The 20,259-nt window shown below is 39.6% G+C and overlaps 1 protein-coding gene across 1 annotated transcript; it reads right to left on the bottom strand.

Annotated features, from left to right (window-relative positions):
- Nucleotides 1-13,689: 13,689 nt before the first annotated feature.
- PRDX1 (peroxiredoxin 1) lies at nt 13,690-18,050 on the bottom strand. Its single transcript, XM_026854094.1, has 5 exons — nt 17,913-18,050; nt 16,754-16,907; nt 16,352-16,474; nt 15,629-15,759; nt 13,690-14,073 (listed from the first exon to the last, which is right to left on the bottom strand). The coding sequence occupies exons 1-5, from the start codon at nt 18,016-18,018 to the stop codon at nt 13,988-13,990; spliced, it is 600 nt and encodes a 199-aa protein (XP_026709895.1). The 5' UTR covers nt 18,019-18,050; the 3' UTR covers nt 13,690-13,987.
- Between the last annotated feature and the right edge of the window lie 2,209 nt (nt 18,051-20,259).

Genomic DNA, 20,259 nt, shown 5'->3' with positions numbered 1-20,259 from the left:
AGCCTTGTCTCACACACAGGCAAACAAGCAGAGAAAAAAGGAAAATAGTCATGGCGTTCATGTTATTTATATTGCTGGGTAAAACATCTTCAGACAGAAACAACTTTTTTTTACATTACTCTGTCCTGTTGGATTTGTTCAGAGGTTACAATGGCACTGGGAATCAGGAATTAATTTATCTTAGAGCACTTTGAGGGTCAGGCCTCATTAAAATAGTATGTTAAATTAAAATAATATTTTGTGGGAGTTTTGTTACTTGACTGCAGTGCAGTGCTGCAAATTGCTAAGCACTTCTTCCCTTTCCACAATATCGACATGATGATGCAAAAGTACTCGGCAGAACTGAGCCCTTTCTGTTTATTTTACATTGTGATTCTTCATACTTTTTGGAGACTCAAACACTAAGGTTGCCTTCACAGTAAGTCACTTCTTGATACAGTTTTTCATAGTCTATATACTAAGCATAATCAACATTTAGCATAACAGGTTTGTTTTTCTGTAAACAGAGTAGTGAGCATGTGATCACTGGGTTTGTTCAGTGTATTTGCTGCTACAAAAAAAGTCTTTGTTGCTTCCCAATGCTTTGTTTGCCACAGTGGACTAAGGCAGACACCTGACAGTGTGGTAATAGTACTGTGATTTTTAATTTAAGCAAAATAATGGAATTTGTTTAAATTCTCTTCTTTTGTTATAGAATTACTTCTGGTTGAAATGTTGGTTGACCTTCCAGAACTTCCCAAATGAACTGTAATTTAACAGGGACTTGAGTTAATGGTTCATATTAGTAACATAAAAATACTAATTCTCTTAGAAGGATAAATACAGAATGGAATCAGATCTATCTTTTTACATTTCAATTTAAAATATTTTGCTATTTTGGGGTTGATTTCTTACAAATATTGATTGTTTTGTCTTAGTTCATTTATTAAACAGATTACCATAGCCATTTCATTTCAATTTTTGTAATTTATTTATCTTCATGTGGTATTCTGGATAATAAAATACAAAATTGTAAGTAACCCTCAGTACTGAGTATTTTTATTTAAACAATGCAATGATTAAGTTGTGGAGAGCGAAAGATCTTAAAGTGAGAATCGATTGCTGTGTTTTTAACATACTGAAAATAGTGAGCTACCTAAGACACACAAAATCTCATATCTGAAAACAAAAGAAAAAGTTAGTTATCTTGGTAGAAGTTAGCAAACTATCATGGCAGGCTCATCTGGAATATAAAAAAAATAAAACATGGCACATAAATGTTTATTAGACTTACTCATTATCTTTCCCATTTCAGCAAGATCATTTAACAGCAAGCACATGACAATGCACTTTCATTTTTGCCTCTGTTCTTGCAGTAACAAAAGTTCAAGGTGTCCAGAGATAGAAACTGATATTTGAGGGACTTTTCCTCAGCAACTTAAAAGTAATACCTGTAAGTACTAGAATTCTTATTTGTTAAAACATATGAGTGAATACTGAGTGACCATAAGGGCAAATCTGTCTTCTTTGTGCTGCTGGCAATACAGTTACGTCAGGCAAAACAGAGTACAGATATTAAATAACATGTCCATTCCTACTACAGTGATTTTAGAGTGAATTGGATTAGTTCTTAGTGGCTCTCTCTCAGCCAGGTCACTGAGATCCACAGCCGCAACTAGTAATTTTCTTTCCTTGCTAGTTGGAGTGTAATGGTCTTTGTCTTACAAAATTGAAGCTTGAGAACCTGTTTGACATATCTCATCTCTCGGGACAAGCCTAGACATGGCGAGGAACAGATCCTGAGGCATTATGAAGGCATTTTCAGCACTTGTAAATGTCAAACATGTAATTGCAAATACTTGGATAGATTTACCAGTTCAAGTATCACATTATACATTTTTAGACAAGTTTTTCTCTAAATCCTAACTCTTAAACATTTATTAAAGTATCTTTGCCTCAATATAACCAGCAGGGTGAGTATTCAAGAGCTGAACAATGAAAAAAACTTAAAAAATTAAAAGCTAGTTGAATTTGAATTCAGTTTTAGCAACAAGATATTCGTTATTTCAAGCTAATACAATATTCTATGAATAATTAACAAATTTGTAATGTTTTCATGCACATAACATCATTTATCCTCTCCTTCAGTTAAAATTTCCCTTTTTTGACTTCATTAACCTTAAAATAACTGATATTTTAATTAAGATTAAAGATGTGACAAAAATTACAAAATACTAAATGCAGAGTACAATCTAATCTGGTGACAAGCAGCCATCAGGATTATTGCTCAGTAAGGGAAAAACACTTGAGAAAACCCTGATGTTCTTTTTTGTACCAATTAAATCAGCTACATCTCAGTGGTGCAAGAATAAGCACTAATGTTTCTTCAGGCTATGAAGTAGAGTTTGGCAAGCTTAATTCTTGATACTGTCTTATTTCCTTCTCCTATAAAAAGGGTGGCTTGTAACAATCCTGTCTTCCTCTAAGCTATGGAACACTAGAGATGGTTTGCTGTGTAAATCGGTGCTGGTGTGTCAGACAAAAATAGCCAACCTTATGAGAGCAGTGCACTCTTCTGGTTTTGTTGTTTTGTTGGGGGTTTTTTAAGCTTTTTCTTCTTTAGGGCAAGATTGCCCTCCTCTGGGTCAGGAGCATAATTTTACTCATTCATATAGTAGATGGTCTTTTATTCATTTGTGGCCAAAATTATTGGTGGTGTAGCTACTGTTTAACATGGGTTAAATTTCTGAAAATGCACAGGGACTTGAATTTAACTAAAATAATAAATCTGAGTAAAGGCTTCCATATTTCTAAAAACAAAAAGTGGCAGCTACTGATCAGCGCCACTGTGGTTATCAGCACTCTTCGTCCAGCCCCATGCAAAATGTACATTTAAAAAGTCAGCTTTGAATACCAAGTTAAGCAGCAACACTTCCAAAGTTCTTCCTCTAAGAGGAAGTGGGTTCTGCCATTTACTGCAGCAGAGAGCCAGTTGTACCTCTGTAACCTTAACTTTCACAACTTCATCTCCCAAAATGGACAAATGTATTCGTGAGACTTTTTTTTGCCATTAAGTTTGCTTCCTGTCATATCATATATCCTGTGACAGATCATCCATCACATTTGCCTTAGAAAGTGAACAGAGCACTTCCCTTCTGAGTTTTCAAGGAGGAAACAGAAAGAACCAAGGAACACAAACAGGCTTTTCTTTTCTCTCTGCAACTGAAAAAACAGATAAATGCTCACATTCCTTAGAAAAACAGTACTTTAGATGAAAAAATGAGGTGGTATTTTTTTTTTCCCCAATAACTGAAACACAATAATGGGAAATATGGTGGGAAATTTAAAAAAGGAAATACTTTGTCATAGAATGAGGAATAAGATATTTTAGTGGAATGTTTAATGTCTCTCAGATAATATACCACAATCTGCGAAATGTAATTTCATATGTATAAAAGTATTTGAAATGGCTACTTCCCCCAAAAATAAATTACATAACTATCATTCATTAATATTAAATAATACATTTCTCATTTCATTATTTTTGTAGATGTTTTAACATAATTTTAATAACTGTGTATGATTTTTTATAAATTAATAATTTTTATTTTAATATTAATAAATATTTTAAATAACTGTGTATGTTTTATTTCCCCAAAACACTTCATAAAGGAAATTTTGAAAGAGAATTTGATTTTTTTCTATCTTCAAAGTTTCTGGAAATCAAACACCTTTATACTAAGTTGCTCTGTTTTTTTTCCCCTCATGTAAAACAAAGCATGGGATAGGATAATTCCTGTAAGTAAATTAGACAGGAAAGGGTGAGGGGATTTTCTGTGTTGAAAAATAACCTACAGAATCTTAAAATTTATGCAGAATCATTAGTTTTTCTATGAATGCATAAAATCTTTTATTCATTTAAAAGGAATTAGATAGTTTTCGGTTTTAATTTCATGACATAACCCTTTTTCTAGTATTGTTCTGACTAGTCTTCCTGAACCATTTACTGTTGCTTCAGTCTTTTTTTTAACAGGCTCTTCTTCCAAAATATAAAAAACTACAGCAATAAAAATGAAAAGAAATTCACCTTATTCTTTGTGAAAAGTGAATTTGATTAAATACATTCATTTTAAATTCCATTGTTTTCTTAAGTGTAGATTAAAGACTTTTTTTCTCTCTTGACAAAGGATATTAATCTCATTTCAGTGCAGATACTTCAAAAATATGTTGTTGCAGAACATGGAACATAAACCTACTGGGCTCACAGTTTCACAGGACAGTGCAATCTTAATGACCACATATATTCATAGATCTATGGTCAAATAGTATCTTGCACAGGAACAGTCTAAACTCTGACACGTTTCCCATAATATGGACAAAGTTTCAGGTGAAAGAGCCAAGTTTCATATTAAAGTCCAAACCTATCATCACTAGGCGTGGTGAGAAGAACTCACCACAGGCACATCTCTTGCGCAGGAACACTGCAAACAATTCACAGGGTGATGGCAGCCCGTTCCCCTGCAGCCATGTAAGTGTGTGCACCGCAGATTAGTTGATCATGCAGAGCCGTTTGATCTGCACAGGCTTTGGCCTATAAAGCCATTCTGTAATAGCATACTCCTGTATTCTCATGAGGTGCTTAAATTATACCAGTGTTACAGGTGAAGACACTGACTAGTGACCTGATACAGACACATCGACGGCCAAAGTCGTCAGTTCTGACATTAAAGGCAAATTAATCTGTTTTTACTCTTCTAGTATTAAAAATAGAAGCCAATACATTAATGATCAAAAAGATACCTGCTATTTCTTTGATTTCCTAATTCAGTTTTCTTTTTGTATGTACCATTAATTTGTATCAAAAAAAGACAGCGACAGCTTTAACACACTTTCTGAATGGATGTCCGAGTGTGTTGCGTTCCTACTACGCTGGACAGAGCGAACTACCCTGTGGCATCACACCACTCCTCTGCACTTACCTCATTTCACCCTTTGCAAAGTAGAACCACAACGTTTCAGTTTTAAGTCCTCTGTGATTTATCTGTCTAGCAAGAAACTTCAGAACATATATTTACACTGTCATTTAATACTGAACATCAGACCCACTGAAAATTTCAGCAGCTGTACATAATATTTTTCAAACTACTCATATGATAAACACCATTATTTTAACATAATCTTTACATGACTCTTCTTTTGATGTATAACATTACTAAACAGTACAGTCGTGGGGCTTTTGTAAATATACTTTCCTAACCAAAGTGCATAATTTTGCAATACCTATGAGATGTAAACTACCTGCTTCTGTTCTTTGAACAATATTGACTTGCTGGACAATCCGATAACCTATTAAAGTCCTGATAAAAAGGCTGGTGTACTTGTTAAGAAAACAGTACTTAAAATTTAGTAACTTTGTATTTTTCAAAACCTGTGGGAAACTAATTTTGTAACAGTGCTAATTCTTTAAACATTCGTAAGCACTTTTTTTCTTATAAACATCTGAAATATGCAATTTTAAATTTTGAAATAAGATATTCAGATGTACAAAATCTAGATGTACAAACCCCTTTAGTTAGGTCCTCTATGTCAAATATTGAAAATCACTTTCCATGTCTTCTACAATAAACATATAATATATAGAATTTAAGTCTGATGCACTGTTTTGTATTACACATACCAAAAAAATCCTGTTGTTCTTATACAAATGCTGTTCTCTGAAAACTTAATTACAGATATCTATCACAAAAATAAGGGAGTAAATATTCTTAATTTTAGATAATATACGAAGAACACAATGCATATGTGTGGGGTTGGTTTGGCAAGGTTTTGGTAGAGGCAGGGCTACCGAGGTGGCTTCTGTGAGAAGCTTCTAGAAGCTTTCCCCATGGCCGATGGAGCCCACGCCAGCCGGCTCCAACACGGACCCACCGCTGGCCATGGCTGAGCCCATCAGTGACGGTGGCAGCGTCTCTGGGATAACATATTTAAGAAAGGGGGAAAAAACAGCACAACGACAACTACAGCCGGGGAGAGGAGTGAGAATGTGTCAGAGAAACAACTCAGCAGACACCAAGGTCAGTGAGGAAGGAGGGGGAGGAGGTGCTCCAGGCGCCAGAGCAGAGATTCCCCGGCAGCCCGTGGTGCAGCCCATGGGGAGGCAGCTGTGCCCTGACCCAGGGAGGTTAATGCTGGAGCAGAGGAGGACCCCACGCTGGAGCAGGTGGAGGCACCTGAAGGAGACTGTGACCCTGTGGGAAGCCCACACTGGAGCAGGCTGCTGGCAGGACCTGTGGGTCCATGGAGAGAGGAGCCCACGCTGGAGCAGGTTTGCTGGCAGGACTGGTGACCCCGTGGGGGACCCACGCTGGAGCAGTCTGTGCCTGAATGACTGCGCCCTGTGGGAAGGACCCACGCTGGAGAAGTTCGTGAAGAACTGCATCCCGTGAGAAGGTCACACGTTGTAGCAGGGGAAGAGTGTGAGGAGTCCTCCCCTGGAGGAGGAAGGAGTGGCAGAGACAAGGGGTGATGAACTGACCACAACCCCCATCCCCTGTGCTGCTGGGTGGAAGGAGGTAGAGGAAATTGGGAGAGAAGTTAAGCCTGGGAAAAAGGGGGTGGGGGAAGATGCTTTAAGATTTAGTTTTTATTTCTCATTATTCTGCTCTGATTGGTATTAAATCAAGTTACTTTCCCCAAGTTGCATCTGTTTTGCCCATGACAGTAACTGCTGAACAATCTTCCTGTCTTTATCTTGACCCACAAGCCTTTTGTTACATTTTCTCTCCCCTATCCAGCTGAGGAGGGTAATGAGAGTGGCTTGGTGGGCACCTAGTGCCCACCCACGGTCAACTCACCACAGTGTAGAAGATTAATTTCCTTCCACTTGTACTCATTCTTCAGTAAGATCAGACAAAGCAGAATCTAAAAGACATCATCTGTAAAACTGCAGTGAACAGGACCTTTGCCATTGATTTCAAGGGCAACACCATACCACCTGAGAGGTGATGTCAGGGCTACTTCAACACAGCTGATAGAAGTTCGGTTTTAAAGACTAACAAGCATTTGCTCGTTTTTGCTACTGTTGTGTACAATTTTAAAATAATATTTAATAATGTACAGTTTTAAGTTTTACAGATCTCACCAAACAGGTAAAATCTCACATATGTTTATATAATTACACCTACTATAGCTGCTTACTAGTGTAGGCACCTGGTGCTGTATAGTTCAGCCCTCAAACCCAATATAAATATATTAAAATACAGCCAATTTCATTATCATGTTGTCAGTAGATAACTGCTGGTTTATTTGTTTATCGGCACTCTGCTTTGGAGAGCAATACAGTACCATAAATTTCTGTTAAAACCTGTAAAAGATACATACAGGTATTTAAACTGAACCAAGTTAGTTTTTTAGGGATTATTTTAAGATTGAAACTTCATATGCCTGTAAAATGTTCTTTTGCAAAGCAGCAAGCCAGTTATATAACCCCCAGTAATCACAGTTATCAGCCACAAAGAGAAATCAGACACAGTAAGATGTATTTCCATTTCTCTTTGTCCAACTAAGATATTCTAAAGAAATTAATGAATACGAGGTTATTTTTATAATATTATTACCAAAAAACTAAGGAAAAAGGTTTTCTAGATTGCATGCAAACAAGAAAAATGTGCAATCACTCACACATTATAAAAAAGCAAACATCACATTCATGATTCTGTCCTTTCCAAATAACATCTGCTGTGCATCTTCAGGGAAAATCCCACTAAGCAGTACATGATACTAGAACAGCTGTCAGTCTCGTCACCAAAACTCAGAACTGCTGATGTGTTTTTTACCTCACTTTTTTTGAGTTGAATCTCATAAAAATTACACTGAGATGTCACAATACTAGGAGCAGGGTGTAATCCCCAGAACACTTAACGGAAATTCCAAGCTACACCTGAATCAATATTGAGTTTAAGCAAATAAACAAACCTGGACTCTTTGATTGAAGAGATTTTGTGTTACACTCTCAGAAACATTCAAATGATGGCATGGCAAGCATTCCCACGAATGCTTTGCATGGTTGCAGAATAAAGAAAAATTGTTTAATTGCATTAATTCCCACAGTCAACCATTTGGTGCAAGCATGTAACAGTCTCTAACCCACAGGTATTTTGATTCTTGGCTGTTTTGAATTTCCACATTGTCATTGTTCACCAGTGACTGATGTTTAAATACGCACCGTTGTCAGTGCCTCAGCATTACCAACCCCAAGTGGGCAACAGCAGACCAATTATAACCGAATTATTGTCCTCGGAGCATTTTTTTTTTTTTCCTGAATGAATAGGTATCTAAATAGCGATCAAAATAGGAAAATTAGCACACAAACACAACTATTACTGTTGCGACATTTAAAAAGCCAGAAGTGTTAAAAATGTTGTTGGACATTTGGTATCTCAAAAATGAGATACCACTCAAAGCAGATGTGAAGACAACCGTGTTAGCAGGGCCAGTGTCAGCAGCTAATGGTCTTCCCATCGGAACTGGAGTCTCCGCACGACCAGTACGCCAAGGACACACGGTGCGGGCGAAGCACGTTACACTGGCGGAGCGGGCTACGGGCGGGCAGAGGAGAGGCACGACCAGGGCCCCCTCCCTGCACGCCCCGGAAAAGTGCAGGCAGTGCGAGGCCTCTGCCGCGGGGAGGGGGGAGCCACCTCTTCCTGCCAGGGCCTGGGATGGGCACAGGGTGGTTCCCTCCACCTTGGGAGGGAGCTCGAAGCCCAGAACATGAGAGAACCCCCTTATCCCCTACAGGAGGTGGGCAAGAGCAGAGCTCGTGTTCGTTCCTTTTAAACGTGTTTTTTACACTCAAGCAGTGAATACCCTCAGAGCAGTTCTCAACCTGTCGTCTGCAGACCCCTAGGTAGCCGTGACGTCATCACTGGGGTCCGTTAAGTCTTAAAGGTGGGGAACATCCATCCCGGGAACATTTGGTCTGGCCTGTGACAAGCACTGTGTCTCCTTTTCCCACAGCCCCCTCCTCTCAATGCTCCTCTCATACTCAAGCCCCATGACTGCCCTGACGTGCATCAGAGGTAGCAGCACGCTCACCTTCGCTGAGTGACTCTCCTCTGCCCTCAGATCCACCAGCAAATCCTTCCATCACTGGGCTCTTCAGGGCTGGCCTCCAGTAACAAGCATGAAGGTGCTCTGTCAGTCACAGTGTTGCCCCTCAAGGCCTGATAAATTGTTTAGGATGAATACTGTAAACCTAATTATGTTCAAGACATTTTTATTTGCACTTTGGGAGATGACACAACAGTAGGTGCTAAGAGCTTGCATTAGAAGAGTGCAATTGATTATCAGATACTGTTATACTTTGAATAAAATACATTGGCTGCAGCTTTTTTTAATTGATCAACAAAGGTAATGTTTTTTTAGGAATATCTGCCTACATAAGCCGATTTGGAACTGCTTGCTTGTGCTTGCTTGCCTGCATCCATCCGTGAATGAGGTTATAGCCCTTGGCAGAAAAAAGGTTCCCCACCCCTGGCTTAAAGAAACGTTTTTTTGCAGTTAAATCTGAATGAACGAATGAGTGAATGAAAGCAAGACAGAACAGGAAAGAGAAAACAATCTTAATTTTCAATGCTTGTTTTGTAAACCTTGGCTTTTTTTAACCTATTGCCTCAATTAAAAACAATCTGAGGTATATATCAACTATGAGGGGAGCTGTCTGATGACAAAGAGCTGCACTTGTTATTTCTGCACATGCTGAGAACATGCAAGTGAGTAACACTGAGCAGCAAAGAGAAAGCATGTGACATTTCTTGCTATCGCACAGATAGCCAGAAACTGTTGAGCAGAGAAAGTCAAGTCAGTCACTGTCAGTGTGAGTAAGCATTCAGACTGATTTTATCATCATCTTTGGTCTCTGTTGTGTTATTGTTTGTCAAGGTGGGTTCTTGATATTGCTGCAGTGGATGTCATGACAGCGCATTTTGGTTTAACATTAGGATGGATTGCTAGCTGAATCTGAAATGTAAAGGGACTGATGATGTTGATGAGGGTGCATCTTATTCAAAGGAAAGTTGGGCTTCCAGTCATTTTAAAAAGTATCACTGTTACAGGAATGAGTATCTGTTGATTGGCTTCACATGTACAGGCCCAGAGGACAAGCACTATACCAGTGTGTTCTGTGTTACAAGGTCCTGTCAAACAAGGCTATGAAACCTTCAGAATTGCAAAGACATCTCAATACTAAACCTAAGGAACATGCCATAAAGAACATTGATTTTTTTTTTTTTCAAAAGAAGGGAACATGAGCTTTGGAAAGGTAAGAAAATGGTTAAAGAGACTGCAGCTGGTTGTAACAAGCAGTGAGGGCCTCGTTTGAGATTTCTCAACTAATAGTAAGAACCAGAAAACTGCACACTATAGCTGAAGAACTTGTATTACCTGCTGCAAAAATCATGGTTTCTGCATTGATCAGTAAGCAAGCTGCCAAGGACCCTTCCATAGTACCTTTGTCAAATGACAGAGTTAAGAGGCAAATCAACAGTTTGTCAGGCAATATCAAGGAACAATTATTGGAAAGAATTCACCTATCGCCCTACTTTGCACTGCAACTGGACATGGAGTGGTCAAAATGCACTGGAATTTATCACAGACAGCGCACAAGCGGTGTCTGGAAATCTTACTGGGCTTGTAGCATGGATTAAGGAAGTCGTGCTGTCAGGGACTTGGTACCTTTGCTGCATACAGAGAAGCCCTAGTTGCTAAAAAGATACCAGAGAAACTAAAGCAGGCTTTGAATGAAGCAGTTGAAATAGTCAATTTTATAAAAAGCAGATCACTGAATTCAGAACTTTTTGAATGGCTTTGTGAAGATACGAACAGTGAACATCGGCAACTCTTGCTGATGTTCACTGTGACGCTGACGTTCATTGACTATCACAAGGTATTTTGTCTTGCTTTTGGGAACAGACACAATATTCCTAATGGAAAAGCACTTTTCATCTCAGTGATAGTTTAACAGATTTTTCCTAGTTAGTCAAATTGGTGTATCTCAGATACCTTCACCCACTTAAACATGCTGAACTGAAGTCTTCAAGGGGAAAAGATTTGGTTTTGAAGATAAGATCGAAGCAATGACCAAAGGCTGAAATTGTGGCACCATCGCCTATTGAACCAGAACTATGGAACATTTCTAAACCTCACAAGTTCTCTTGGTTCCCCCAACAAAGAGATGTCTGAGGACACATCACTTAGTACATGACATTTGTAAGATTTGCAGCATAGTTTCCATGAATATTTCCCTGTTCCTAATGCAAGCTTAGAGATCCTTTTTCAGTTAACATGTATGAATAAGAGGGGCTCACAGCAGCAGAGGTAGACAAGCTCATAGAAATATCCACAGATGGTGCTCAGAAACTGCAGTTCAAAGAACAGTCCAAACTTCTGGGCTTATCTACAAGCAGATTTTCCAGAACCCCAAAGGGCTATGAAAGTGTTGATTCCTTTTGTAACATACCTGTGCAAAAAATCATTCTCTGCTTTCATCTTAAGAATAAGCATAGAAACCACTTGAAAGATGTATTCTAACTCTACAAGTCTCACCTATTAAGCCAGACACAAGGCCTGAGTGAAATGCATTAGTTGTAATTATGCAAACATACCATGTTCTCTTTTTCCCAACAGCTTAAGTACGAATCATAAAATATTTGTATCACCTTCTAGCTTTAATTTTCATGTGACTTTTGTATGCACATTTTGGTATTAATAGTTCCATGTGGTTGTAGTTTTTGTGCTAGTATGGGCTGATGGGACCCACTAACTAGGCAGTTTTTCTCTTAAAGACATTTTCTTAACCAAACAGCCCTCTTTAGGGCCACAATGGGGCCAAAGTCTGTTCCTCCAAGTGGTGGCCCTGGACCCGTAAACAAAAATATATGGTGACTGAATGCAGACAAGCAAGGGGGGTGGTGAGAAGAATTGCAAAAACTTTTCAAATTTTAATGTAAAATTTGGCATCAAATTTGAAATTATCAAGTTAAAATACCATAAAATGGGCCATTTAAGTAAGAGTGTTGATGCTATTATTTTAAATTCATATAGATTAATTGCAATAAAGATATTATAATAGGTGTGCATGCATTAACAGATTAACTTAGTTCCCCTTCTCTCCAAATTTGAAGAACCTTCATGGAAAAACTGAAATATGTGATGCAGTCCAGTGCTTTAAATCTTGAATTAAGTCTTGGTGGTCCATGGCCACAAAAGTATTTAAAGGGGGTCCATGGTGAAGGAAAGGTACTGTACCCTGCAAAAAACTGCTGTAATCTATTGTTTTAACACTTCAAGGCTAACTACTGGAAGTTTTACATTAGATTAGCCCTGACTTTATTACTTTTCACTTGCTCAGAACAGACAAATACATAGACAAAGTTATACAGACAAATAAAACTTATTGCTCAGCCATACTAATTGGTATTCATTCACTTACCTTGAAACCTATCCTACATATATAAATGCTCCTGTTATTTCAATGTCACCCTAGGATCTTAGCCTCATTTTTTTATCTTGAGAAGAATAATTTGGATTTTAAACAGTAAGCAAAAGTGACCCAACTAATTATCACTTATTATTAGCAATTATCCCTTTCAGGAAGATTTGTGGCACTTCAGCAAGACCCAGGAGATTAGCTATTTTAGTATTTATTGCAGTATTTGGTAGTAAGGCTTCTGCAGTAACTCTGTTTTTTCCAGCTGCACAAGACAAGTTTGCTACTTAAGGCATGCAACTTTCACTCCTGACTCATGTAAGTAGCCCTGGGCCTCAACTTTGTTATTGCTCACTTTCAGCACAACAGAACTTGTTTGCTACTTGAGGAGCTGAAGTTGGATGCAAGGTCTTGGCCTTTTAATCTTTAGATACACAGAGATTGCAGGGTTCTAACTCACTTATATTGCCAGGCAATAGCTCCTTAGCCCAATCCTCTGCTCTAAGTACAGGACTATCACAAACCACCTTTAACCACGAAGCTACACAGCAGACACAGCTTTAGTGTAACTTGAGGCTGTAAGTCACGTGCTTCGAGTTTTACAATATGCACATAATCATCTGGAATACAAATATTAAAGACAAGGTTGAGCACATTTAAGTCCCAGATTTTGTATCACCACCCTTCTTTTGATCTTAATCATATGACTACAAGCTAATGGGTAACCGGCATATTCTCACTCCTACTCCTTGTAGTGAAAGAGACTAGGGATGAGTGTTGTATATTCAAGGAAGTTTGCTTTCCAGAGAGCCCAGCCTTCCACTCCTGTACACACACTGTCCAAACTGAATATTGGAATCCTGGAAGTTTAGCATAAACAGTCATAGTTTTGACCAAAGTGGATGCAGAAGTGTTGACACAGTGCATGCAAATATGCCCAGCCCCTGTCAGTCCCATCTCCGCTTCATGCTCTGGGCACTGCAGTGTTGCTTAAGTCCGACTGGTATCAAGCTGTGTTCCTTTACTTAGTAGCAAAGTCAAGAGTGTAGAGTACTTTACTACTGCAACATGAAAACTCAGCATTAGTATCTCTGTTCCAACAGCTCTAAAAGGCCTTCAGCATTCAGATGCCTACAGACAGCTCAGCAGACAGAGCTTCCAGAAGTGCAACCTGCATTGCTTTCAGGGCTCCCGACTACTATACATAACAACAGTAGACAGTATGCTCTTTCCACAAGTTTAATAGAGTTACAAAAGGATACCACTGCTCTATATGCAACACATGGCTAACCACATACACTGCTTTGTCACTAAAGTCAACAGGGCTTGATGTACAGGTATCAATCATCAAGATTTTCTATGAAGGTAATGACACAGGACAAACTTCCCTTCAAGTAAAAAAAGTTACTGTTTATACCTACAGCATGATCCCTTGACTCAGACACAATGACTTCGTCAAAGTTCAATAACTGATGCTTGCTCTTTCTGTAAGGCATACTAGTTTCCACTCAGACTGCAAGTTTATTTCTGCTTGGAGAAATACTCTTTGCTTTTGTGAACATCAGGCTTGATTGTGTCACTGCCAGGCTTCCAGCCAGCTGGGCACACTGAAATGATAAGAATGTTTAAGTCTTACCAGCTGCTCCTGCTGAACACGTTTTACACAACATTAAACTAACAACTCCAAACATGTATACATCTTCATAACATACAGAAGGTGCATTATTCAGTGTGGCATTATGTTGGTTCCCTTTACTCATTTCTATTTGCTCATTAGGAAGTAGCACCCAAGGAATGAGGTGTTTGCCCGCAGGAGAGTTGGCCCCTTTACATGTCTCCCTTCCCACCCCACTTAAAAGCTTCACAGAAGCTTGACAGGAAGGTAACACCAACTCCAGCAGCCTGGGTCAGAAAGGCTTTACAGCTATTGGAGTACACTTCCCTCCTTGCATCCAGTCAAGCCTATACTCTCCTTACAGCCCTAGTCCCATTCTCCAGTTTAACAGGAAGGGAGAAGAAGAGTTAAATTGTCTCTAGCTCCCCTATATAGCTGCAAAGGCTGCACAGCCTAGTAACTGCAGCAACTCCAGAGCAGCACTTTTTAGACACAGCCTTCCTTGCATACAGCCACACAAGGCTCAATGCTTGCTCCACACGAGCCTGGCCATTTTAGCTGTAATATTCTCTGCTTCTGAGTGTTCCTATGCACCAAACCAGGTCTATCCTGGTTTAGATGAGACTGCAATCCTAGTTCTGGAGGAAAAGGTTTTGACTACTCCAGGGCATAGTAAACCCCCAAAAGGCTTCATTTGCATGACATGTGACTGCTCCATCAAACATCAGGGCCATCTCCTCAGCTGACAGAGGATGGCATACAAGTTCAGAAGCACTGACTCTTCAGGCTATAGCACAGCCACAAGAGCAGCTTGCTTCATTAAAATCTACCACTGATTTACCAGTTCTGAAGCAAGTTAAGTATCACCAGCAGCAACACATGTCATTATTTAATGACAGCTAAAGACTATTAATACCTACACAGTAATTTTGAGTTTCCATAACCTGGCTCAAACCTTTATCTGCAGTGCCTTTTTTTAAATTCCTGCAGACAAGCTACCAGCCTTGAACACCTTACCACTCTGGACACAAAGACTCTCATCCATTTTCCCTTCACTACACAGAGACACAAAAATCAGGAGGCTTTCTGGTAATTTAAATGCTTTGTCTAACAGACTGTTTAAAACGCTGCAATAGTACTGATGGCCTCAACCTACAAAACCTGAGAGCAGTCTTAAATTATGCCTACCCTTGCAGGCTAAGTTGTTACATGTTCTTCTGTCTCAAGTATTTTCTGTGTCTCACTGAAAGAGACAACTGCTGTACACTCAGGACACCCAGCACCCTTGCTAATGTTGAAATAAGTGATATTTCAACATTGGCAAGTACTCAATGGACAATGAACTGGAATAGGATGGACATTGCACTGTAGTGTCCTTCAACAAGTAGCTTCACAGAACTTGCTGCTTTCAAGAGTGACAATTACTTGCTGTGCACAGATCAATGCATGTACTTTGTGCCTTTTAGTAAACCTCAGTTTAACCTGCCTAGTTATTACTGTTCTCTAGAAAAAAACCATTTAATATTAGAAAGAGGAAGAATTCTTACCTTCTCCATGTTTATCTGTGAACTGGAAGGCCTGCACAAGTCTGAGGGTCTCATCAACAGAACGGCCAACAGGAAGATCATTGATTGTTATCTGCCTCAAGATCCCCTTCTCATCAATTATGAACAGGCCCCTAAAAAAAACAAGCCAGCCCTGAAGTTAAAACACAGCTTTTGAAAGACTGATTAGACTGAAGTAAGTTTCAAAAACTTGGGTTCTGTATTCTATAATGGCAGTAAGTTGTGTCATCTACTATTACTCTTCCCAAAAACTGATACCTTTGGTGTACACATAGCGCCAAACAGTAGCAGTTGAAAGCTGAATGTTCAGCAGGAATTAGGAGAGACAGGAGATAAGTCAAAACACTGATGCAGGAAACTAACACTTCCTATTTAAGGAAAATACTAGTGGAAAAAAGTGGAAGAGAAAACCAAGGAAAAAGTGAATTGAAGGGAGAGGCATTCTTACATTCAAATAAAAACCTGTACTTTAATGACTAAATACCTGTAACCATTTTTATGGCTATGTAGGTCTTGCATTACCAAAGTTTGCAGCTGCTCCTGCATTGTGCAGATAGGTAATCAAAGGGAAGCAGCAAGCATTTATCTAGCTTACCAACACCATGAAAAGTCTAAACACTGATGAGAAGCAAGTAGCATCTCCCCTTGCTGGAGTGTTGGATAGCTTAAAGCAGTTTACATCTAGAATAGCTAATTGTGTATTACCTGTATGCAATACCTTCATCTTCTTTAAGTACTCCATATTCTTTGGAAATCACACGTTTTGTGTCAGAAATCAATGGGATTTTCATAGTACCCAAACCACCTTGTTTCTTAGGAGTGTTAATCCTAAAAGAAAAATTGAATGTTAAAAATACAGACAGTTCAGAATAAAGTATGAGGTACAACAGAAGCCGATACTTTCTGCAATATCATACTTGGTCAGCCAAGAGGCAACAAAAGAACTGAAGAGTATATGCTCAGTTCTTTCAGAAGAGCTGGCACTATCAAGTTCAAGGGCCTTTATTTGATACTTCAGTAAGCAAGTCTGAATACACTCAGGATTGAAGTCCTGCAAGAACCAAGACAAGGCAGAACATTTTATTAGTTTAAAAGGCTGATTCTTACCAGGCAAGGTGACAAAAGTGAGAGTCAACAGAAGCTCCAATTACTTCACAGTTAATTTTCTTGAATTCATCAGCTCTGTCACTGTATGCAATAATTTCAGTTGGACAGACAAAAGTGAAGTCCAGGGGGTAGAAGAAGAACACAACATATTTTCCTAGAAAAGCAGTATAATCAGTTAATCTCTTACCTTTGTAAGAGCTGTCATATTCAGTATCAACCATTCAAATACTGACAGAGGAGAAAGGGCTTGATACAATACCACCTTTAAAGATTAAATGGCAGACTACAGATCCCTATTTTAAGGCTTGTTATATAGGTGGCAAGCCCATAAAGCACCTAGGGAATTCACACTTCAGCCAAGCACCATTCACACCACTCTCCAAGGCCACTCTACAGAGAGTAACACAGAACCCTACCCAACTAAGCCTCCAAAACACAGACTGTCAAATTTGACAGGGAATGGCCGTCTCTTGGGTCTACTCCCATAGGCCTGCCCAGAGCACACCTAGTACCTACACTGGAAGCCCCTCTGCTGACGACTAACAGAGTGCAGAAATGCCACAGGTCTGAAAGGCTACAAGCCAAGGAGACATTTTAATCAAGTGACTAGTCTATACCTACTCACCACCCTCATGCAGTCTAAGGGCCACAGCTTCATTGGAAATGTCCTTCTAATGCCATCCACGTTAGTACTTGAATACTTCAGGCTTTCCCTTTGATTTTAATAATTTTTTTCTGTATGGCAAACATTTTGCCAGTACTCTAGAGAAAGGGACTTCATTGGTTAGAGGAAAGAATACTTTCCCATGACAGAAAGCCTAAGAGGAGAAGATTTTGCTGTTTCACATAGTTTGGAAAAGTTTTACCAGTTTCATAGTATGATAGACAGGACAAATAAGCCTGATCCAAGATTACAGTTTAGAGGAGTTGTATGTTAATTAGCAACAATTATCACAGCTTGGACTTTAGCCATGCTGCTGACCATTTCCTAAACATACTCCAGCCATCACCAAGAACCACTGCACAAGTTCTGTATTTCAGTCTACTACCAAGTGATTACTATTACTTCAAAACATAATCAAGATGTATCCTTAGATGCCCTCCACTCCTGCATATGGCCAGATTATATCTGTGTCATTAGAGAAGCACATAAGTTTACCTTTATAGTCAGAGAGTTTGATGTCTTTGAATTGTCCATCTGGCATTACAGCCGTGGCAGTAAAGTCAGGGGCTGGTTTTCCAATGAAAGCCTTTCCTGAAGACATCTTGATTTGATCTAGATAAGAGTTAATAATGATACAGTTTAGATAACAGTACATTTGCACCAGGAAGTAAGCATTTATTCAAAGCATCTTATCAATTTAAATTGAACACCAAACAGTTGATCTTGCAATACAAGGTTTGAGTGAAATTAGTTTAAGCTTTGTCACCTGGGTAATCCAGTCAAAGCACTAACATTTTTTTACTAAAGCAGCAGCACAGTTAAGATGCAGTTCAATAATCACAGCCTAGATATCCAGACCAAGCCACTACATCGATTACTAGCACTTCAAGATCTATGGCTCATTAGCCTCCTAATGGTTATCTTTGACCAGAATCAGCTCAAGAGCCTGGGAAAGGGCTAGCCTAGAGTTTTAGCAGTACTAAGTCTTCCATTCTACTAAGTGAATGCATCAGTCTTTTTTTAGACCCTTCGATGAGGATACTCTTCAATTTCACAAGCGAATTTAAGACCTCAAACTATCTTCCTGCTGATTCCAGAAGAAAATAACTTTTATTAATCCCCAGGGATTAGTGCTCTGCAACTACACTTTAGCCTTTTGAACAATTAAACCTTGTTTCATTTGCAACTAGAAAGACTCATGGTAGACAAGGGAATCACACTCATGTTAGCAATTAAAATTTTACATCAGCACAGCCAGGTTGTTTCCCCCTCCAAGTCTAATGGAAACGAGTAAGAGGGTACACAAGGACAAGAGAACTCACTTCTGGCTGCCTGCCCTAAAAGCTGGTCATTTGTAATATGCCCTGTACAGTATTTTTGCTCAGTCTGGGAATGCAGTATATCACTTCAGAATTCCTGTTACTTCCAGAGCACCACCTTTCATAGAACTTTATGAACCTTGTTTGTTCAACTTGCAAAATCTTCAGCCATTCTATACACAGATACAAGCACTAGCTGCCTTGGAGATAAAAACACGTCTGAAAGGTTAGCATGAGTCTCAAGTTGCTAAGGAAAGACGAGATTCAAAGATTCTTCCAAGTCCTGCCTGCAAGGCACTAAGTTCACTCTAAAAAAAGTCGAGAGCACCTCACCTCTTGGCTCCTTCACCCTGGCCAGCCCACTTTCTTCCTGGAGAACTAGCCCATAGTCACAAGCACTTAGCTTTCAATTAAAGTTTAGTCTTTTCCTAATGGTTTTACCTTTTAAAGTTTCTCTTGCATGCCCTGACAGTATATAGACAGGAATCATCCACCTCTTAGTTTTCATTTTGAGGCATGTCGTTCAACATTTCTAACTGCCTTTTGTAACAAAGCTCTTTTTCCCCCTGTTCAATCCAAAGGTTTTTAGTCTTCAACTGCAGCAGACTAGGAGCTGGAGAAGGTGGCTAGAAATACAGAGTTTTCATAGGACTGTACATGTAGCCATGGATGCAGGTACAATTCTGAAACTGCAGTTCTGTAAGAACAGGGGACAGCTATTGCACAGGATTTATTTGAGATGCCTCCAACTAGGGAGCTTTATAAGAGCCGTTTTGTCTGGGGTGCATGACCCCATATTCTGTCATTCAATTACATTATTTTCCACTGCTCAAGGTCATCCTTTCACTCCATACTATGCCAGTCCTCCTATATTTGTTCCATCAGTAACCCCCTGGAGTATTTTAATAGGTATTCAACGTCAAATAAAAACTGTCAGGCTGCTCTTTTGATACTTCCCCTTTTTAAATTACAAGTTATTGTCCCCCTTTTAGGTAACATGTCCCCTTTAACACTGGCAGGAGATTCCAGTTGCTTTGTGCTGCAAGAGAACCACCTGCTTTCCTCAGAGCACCTACTGCGACCTGCCAACATTTCTGATTTTCCGTGCGGGGTTAGCGCATGTCCTCACACGTTCAGCTCGGATTTTTAGCCACAGCATTTCTTAACCCAGAGGGACAGACCACAGACTCATTGCTATTTCCTTTCATTCTAGAGGGACGGAGAACGGGCACTGCAGATCAAGTACACTTGCATCAGGTCTGAGGCTCTCTCTTGCTGCTCGTAACCGCACACAGCATCAATTATCTTCAAGCTGCAATTAGAATACGCCGGGCCTGCACTCGTAACTGGCGATTCGTACCTTTAGGACACCTTGCACAAAAGTGAAAGGCTGTTTCCAAACACACCCTCTGCCTTCCGCTGCGCTACCCTCAGCCTACCACAAAGACGCGGCTAAGCTCCTGAGCTGCGGTCGGGGAGCGCGATGCGGCCGCAGGTCCCCGCGGTTCTCGGACACCGCGGCC

Source organism: Athene cunicularia (genome assembly GCF_003259725.1).
Source record: "Athene cunicularia isolate RWA chromosome 8 unlocalized genomic scaffold, athCun1 chr8_part1, whole genome shotgun sequence".
NCBI classification, from domain to species: Eukaryota; Metazoa; Chordata; class Aves; order Strigiformes; family Strigidae; genus Athene; species Athene cunicularia.
This window is presented reverse-complemented; position numbering and strand designations above follow the sequence as displayed.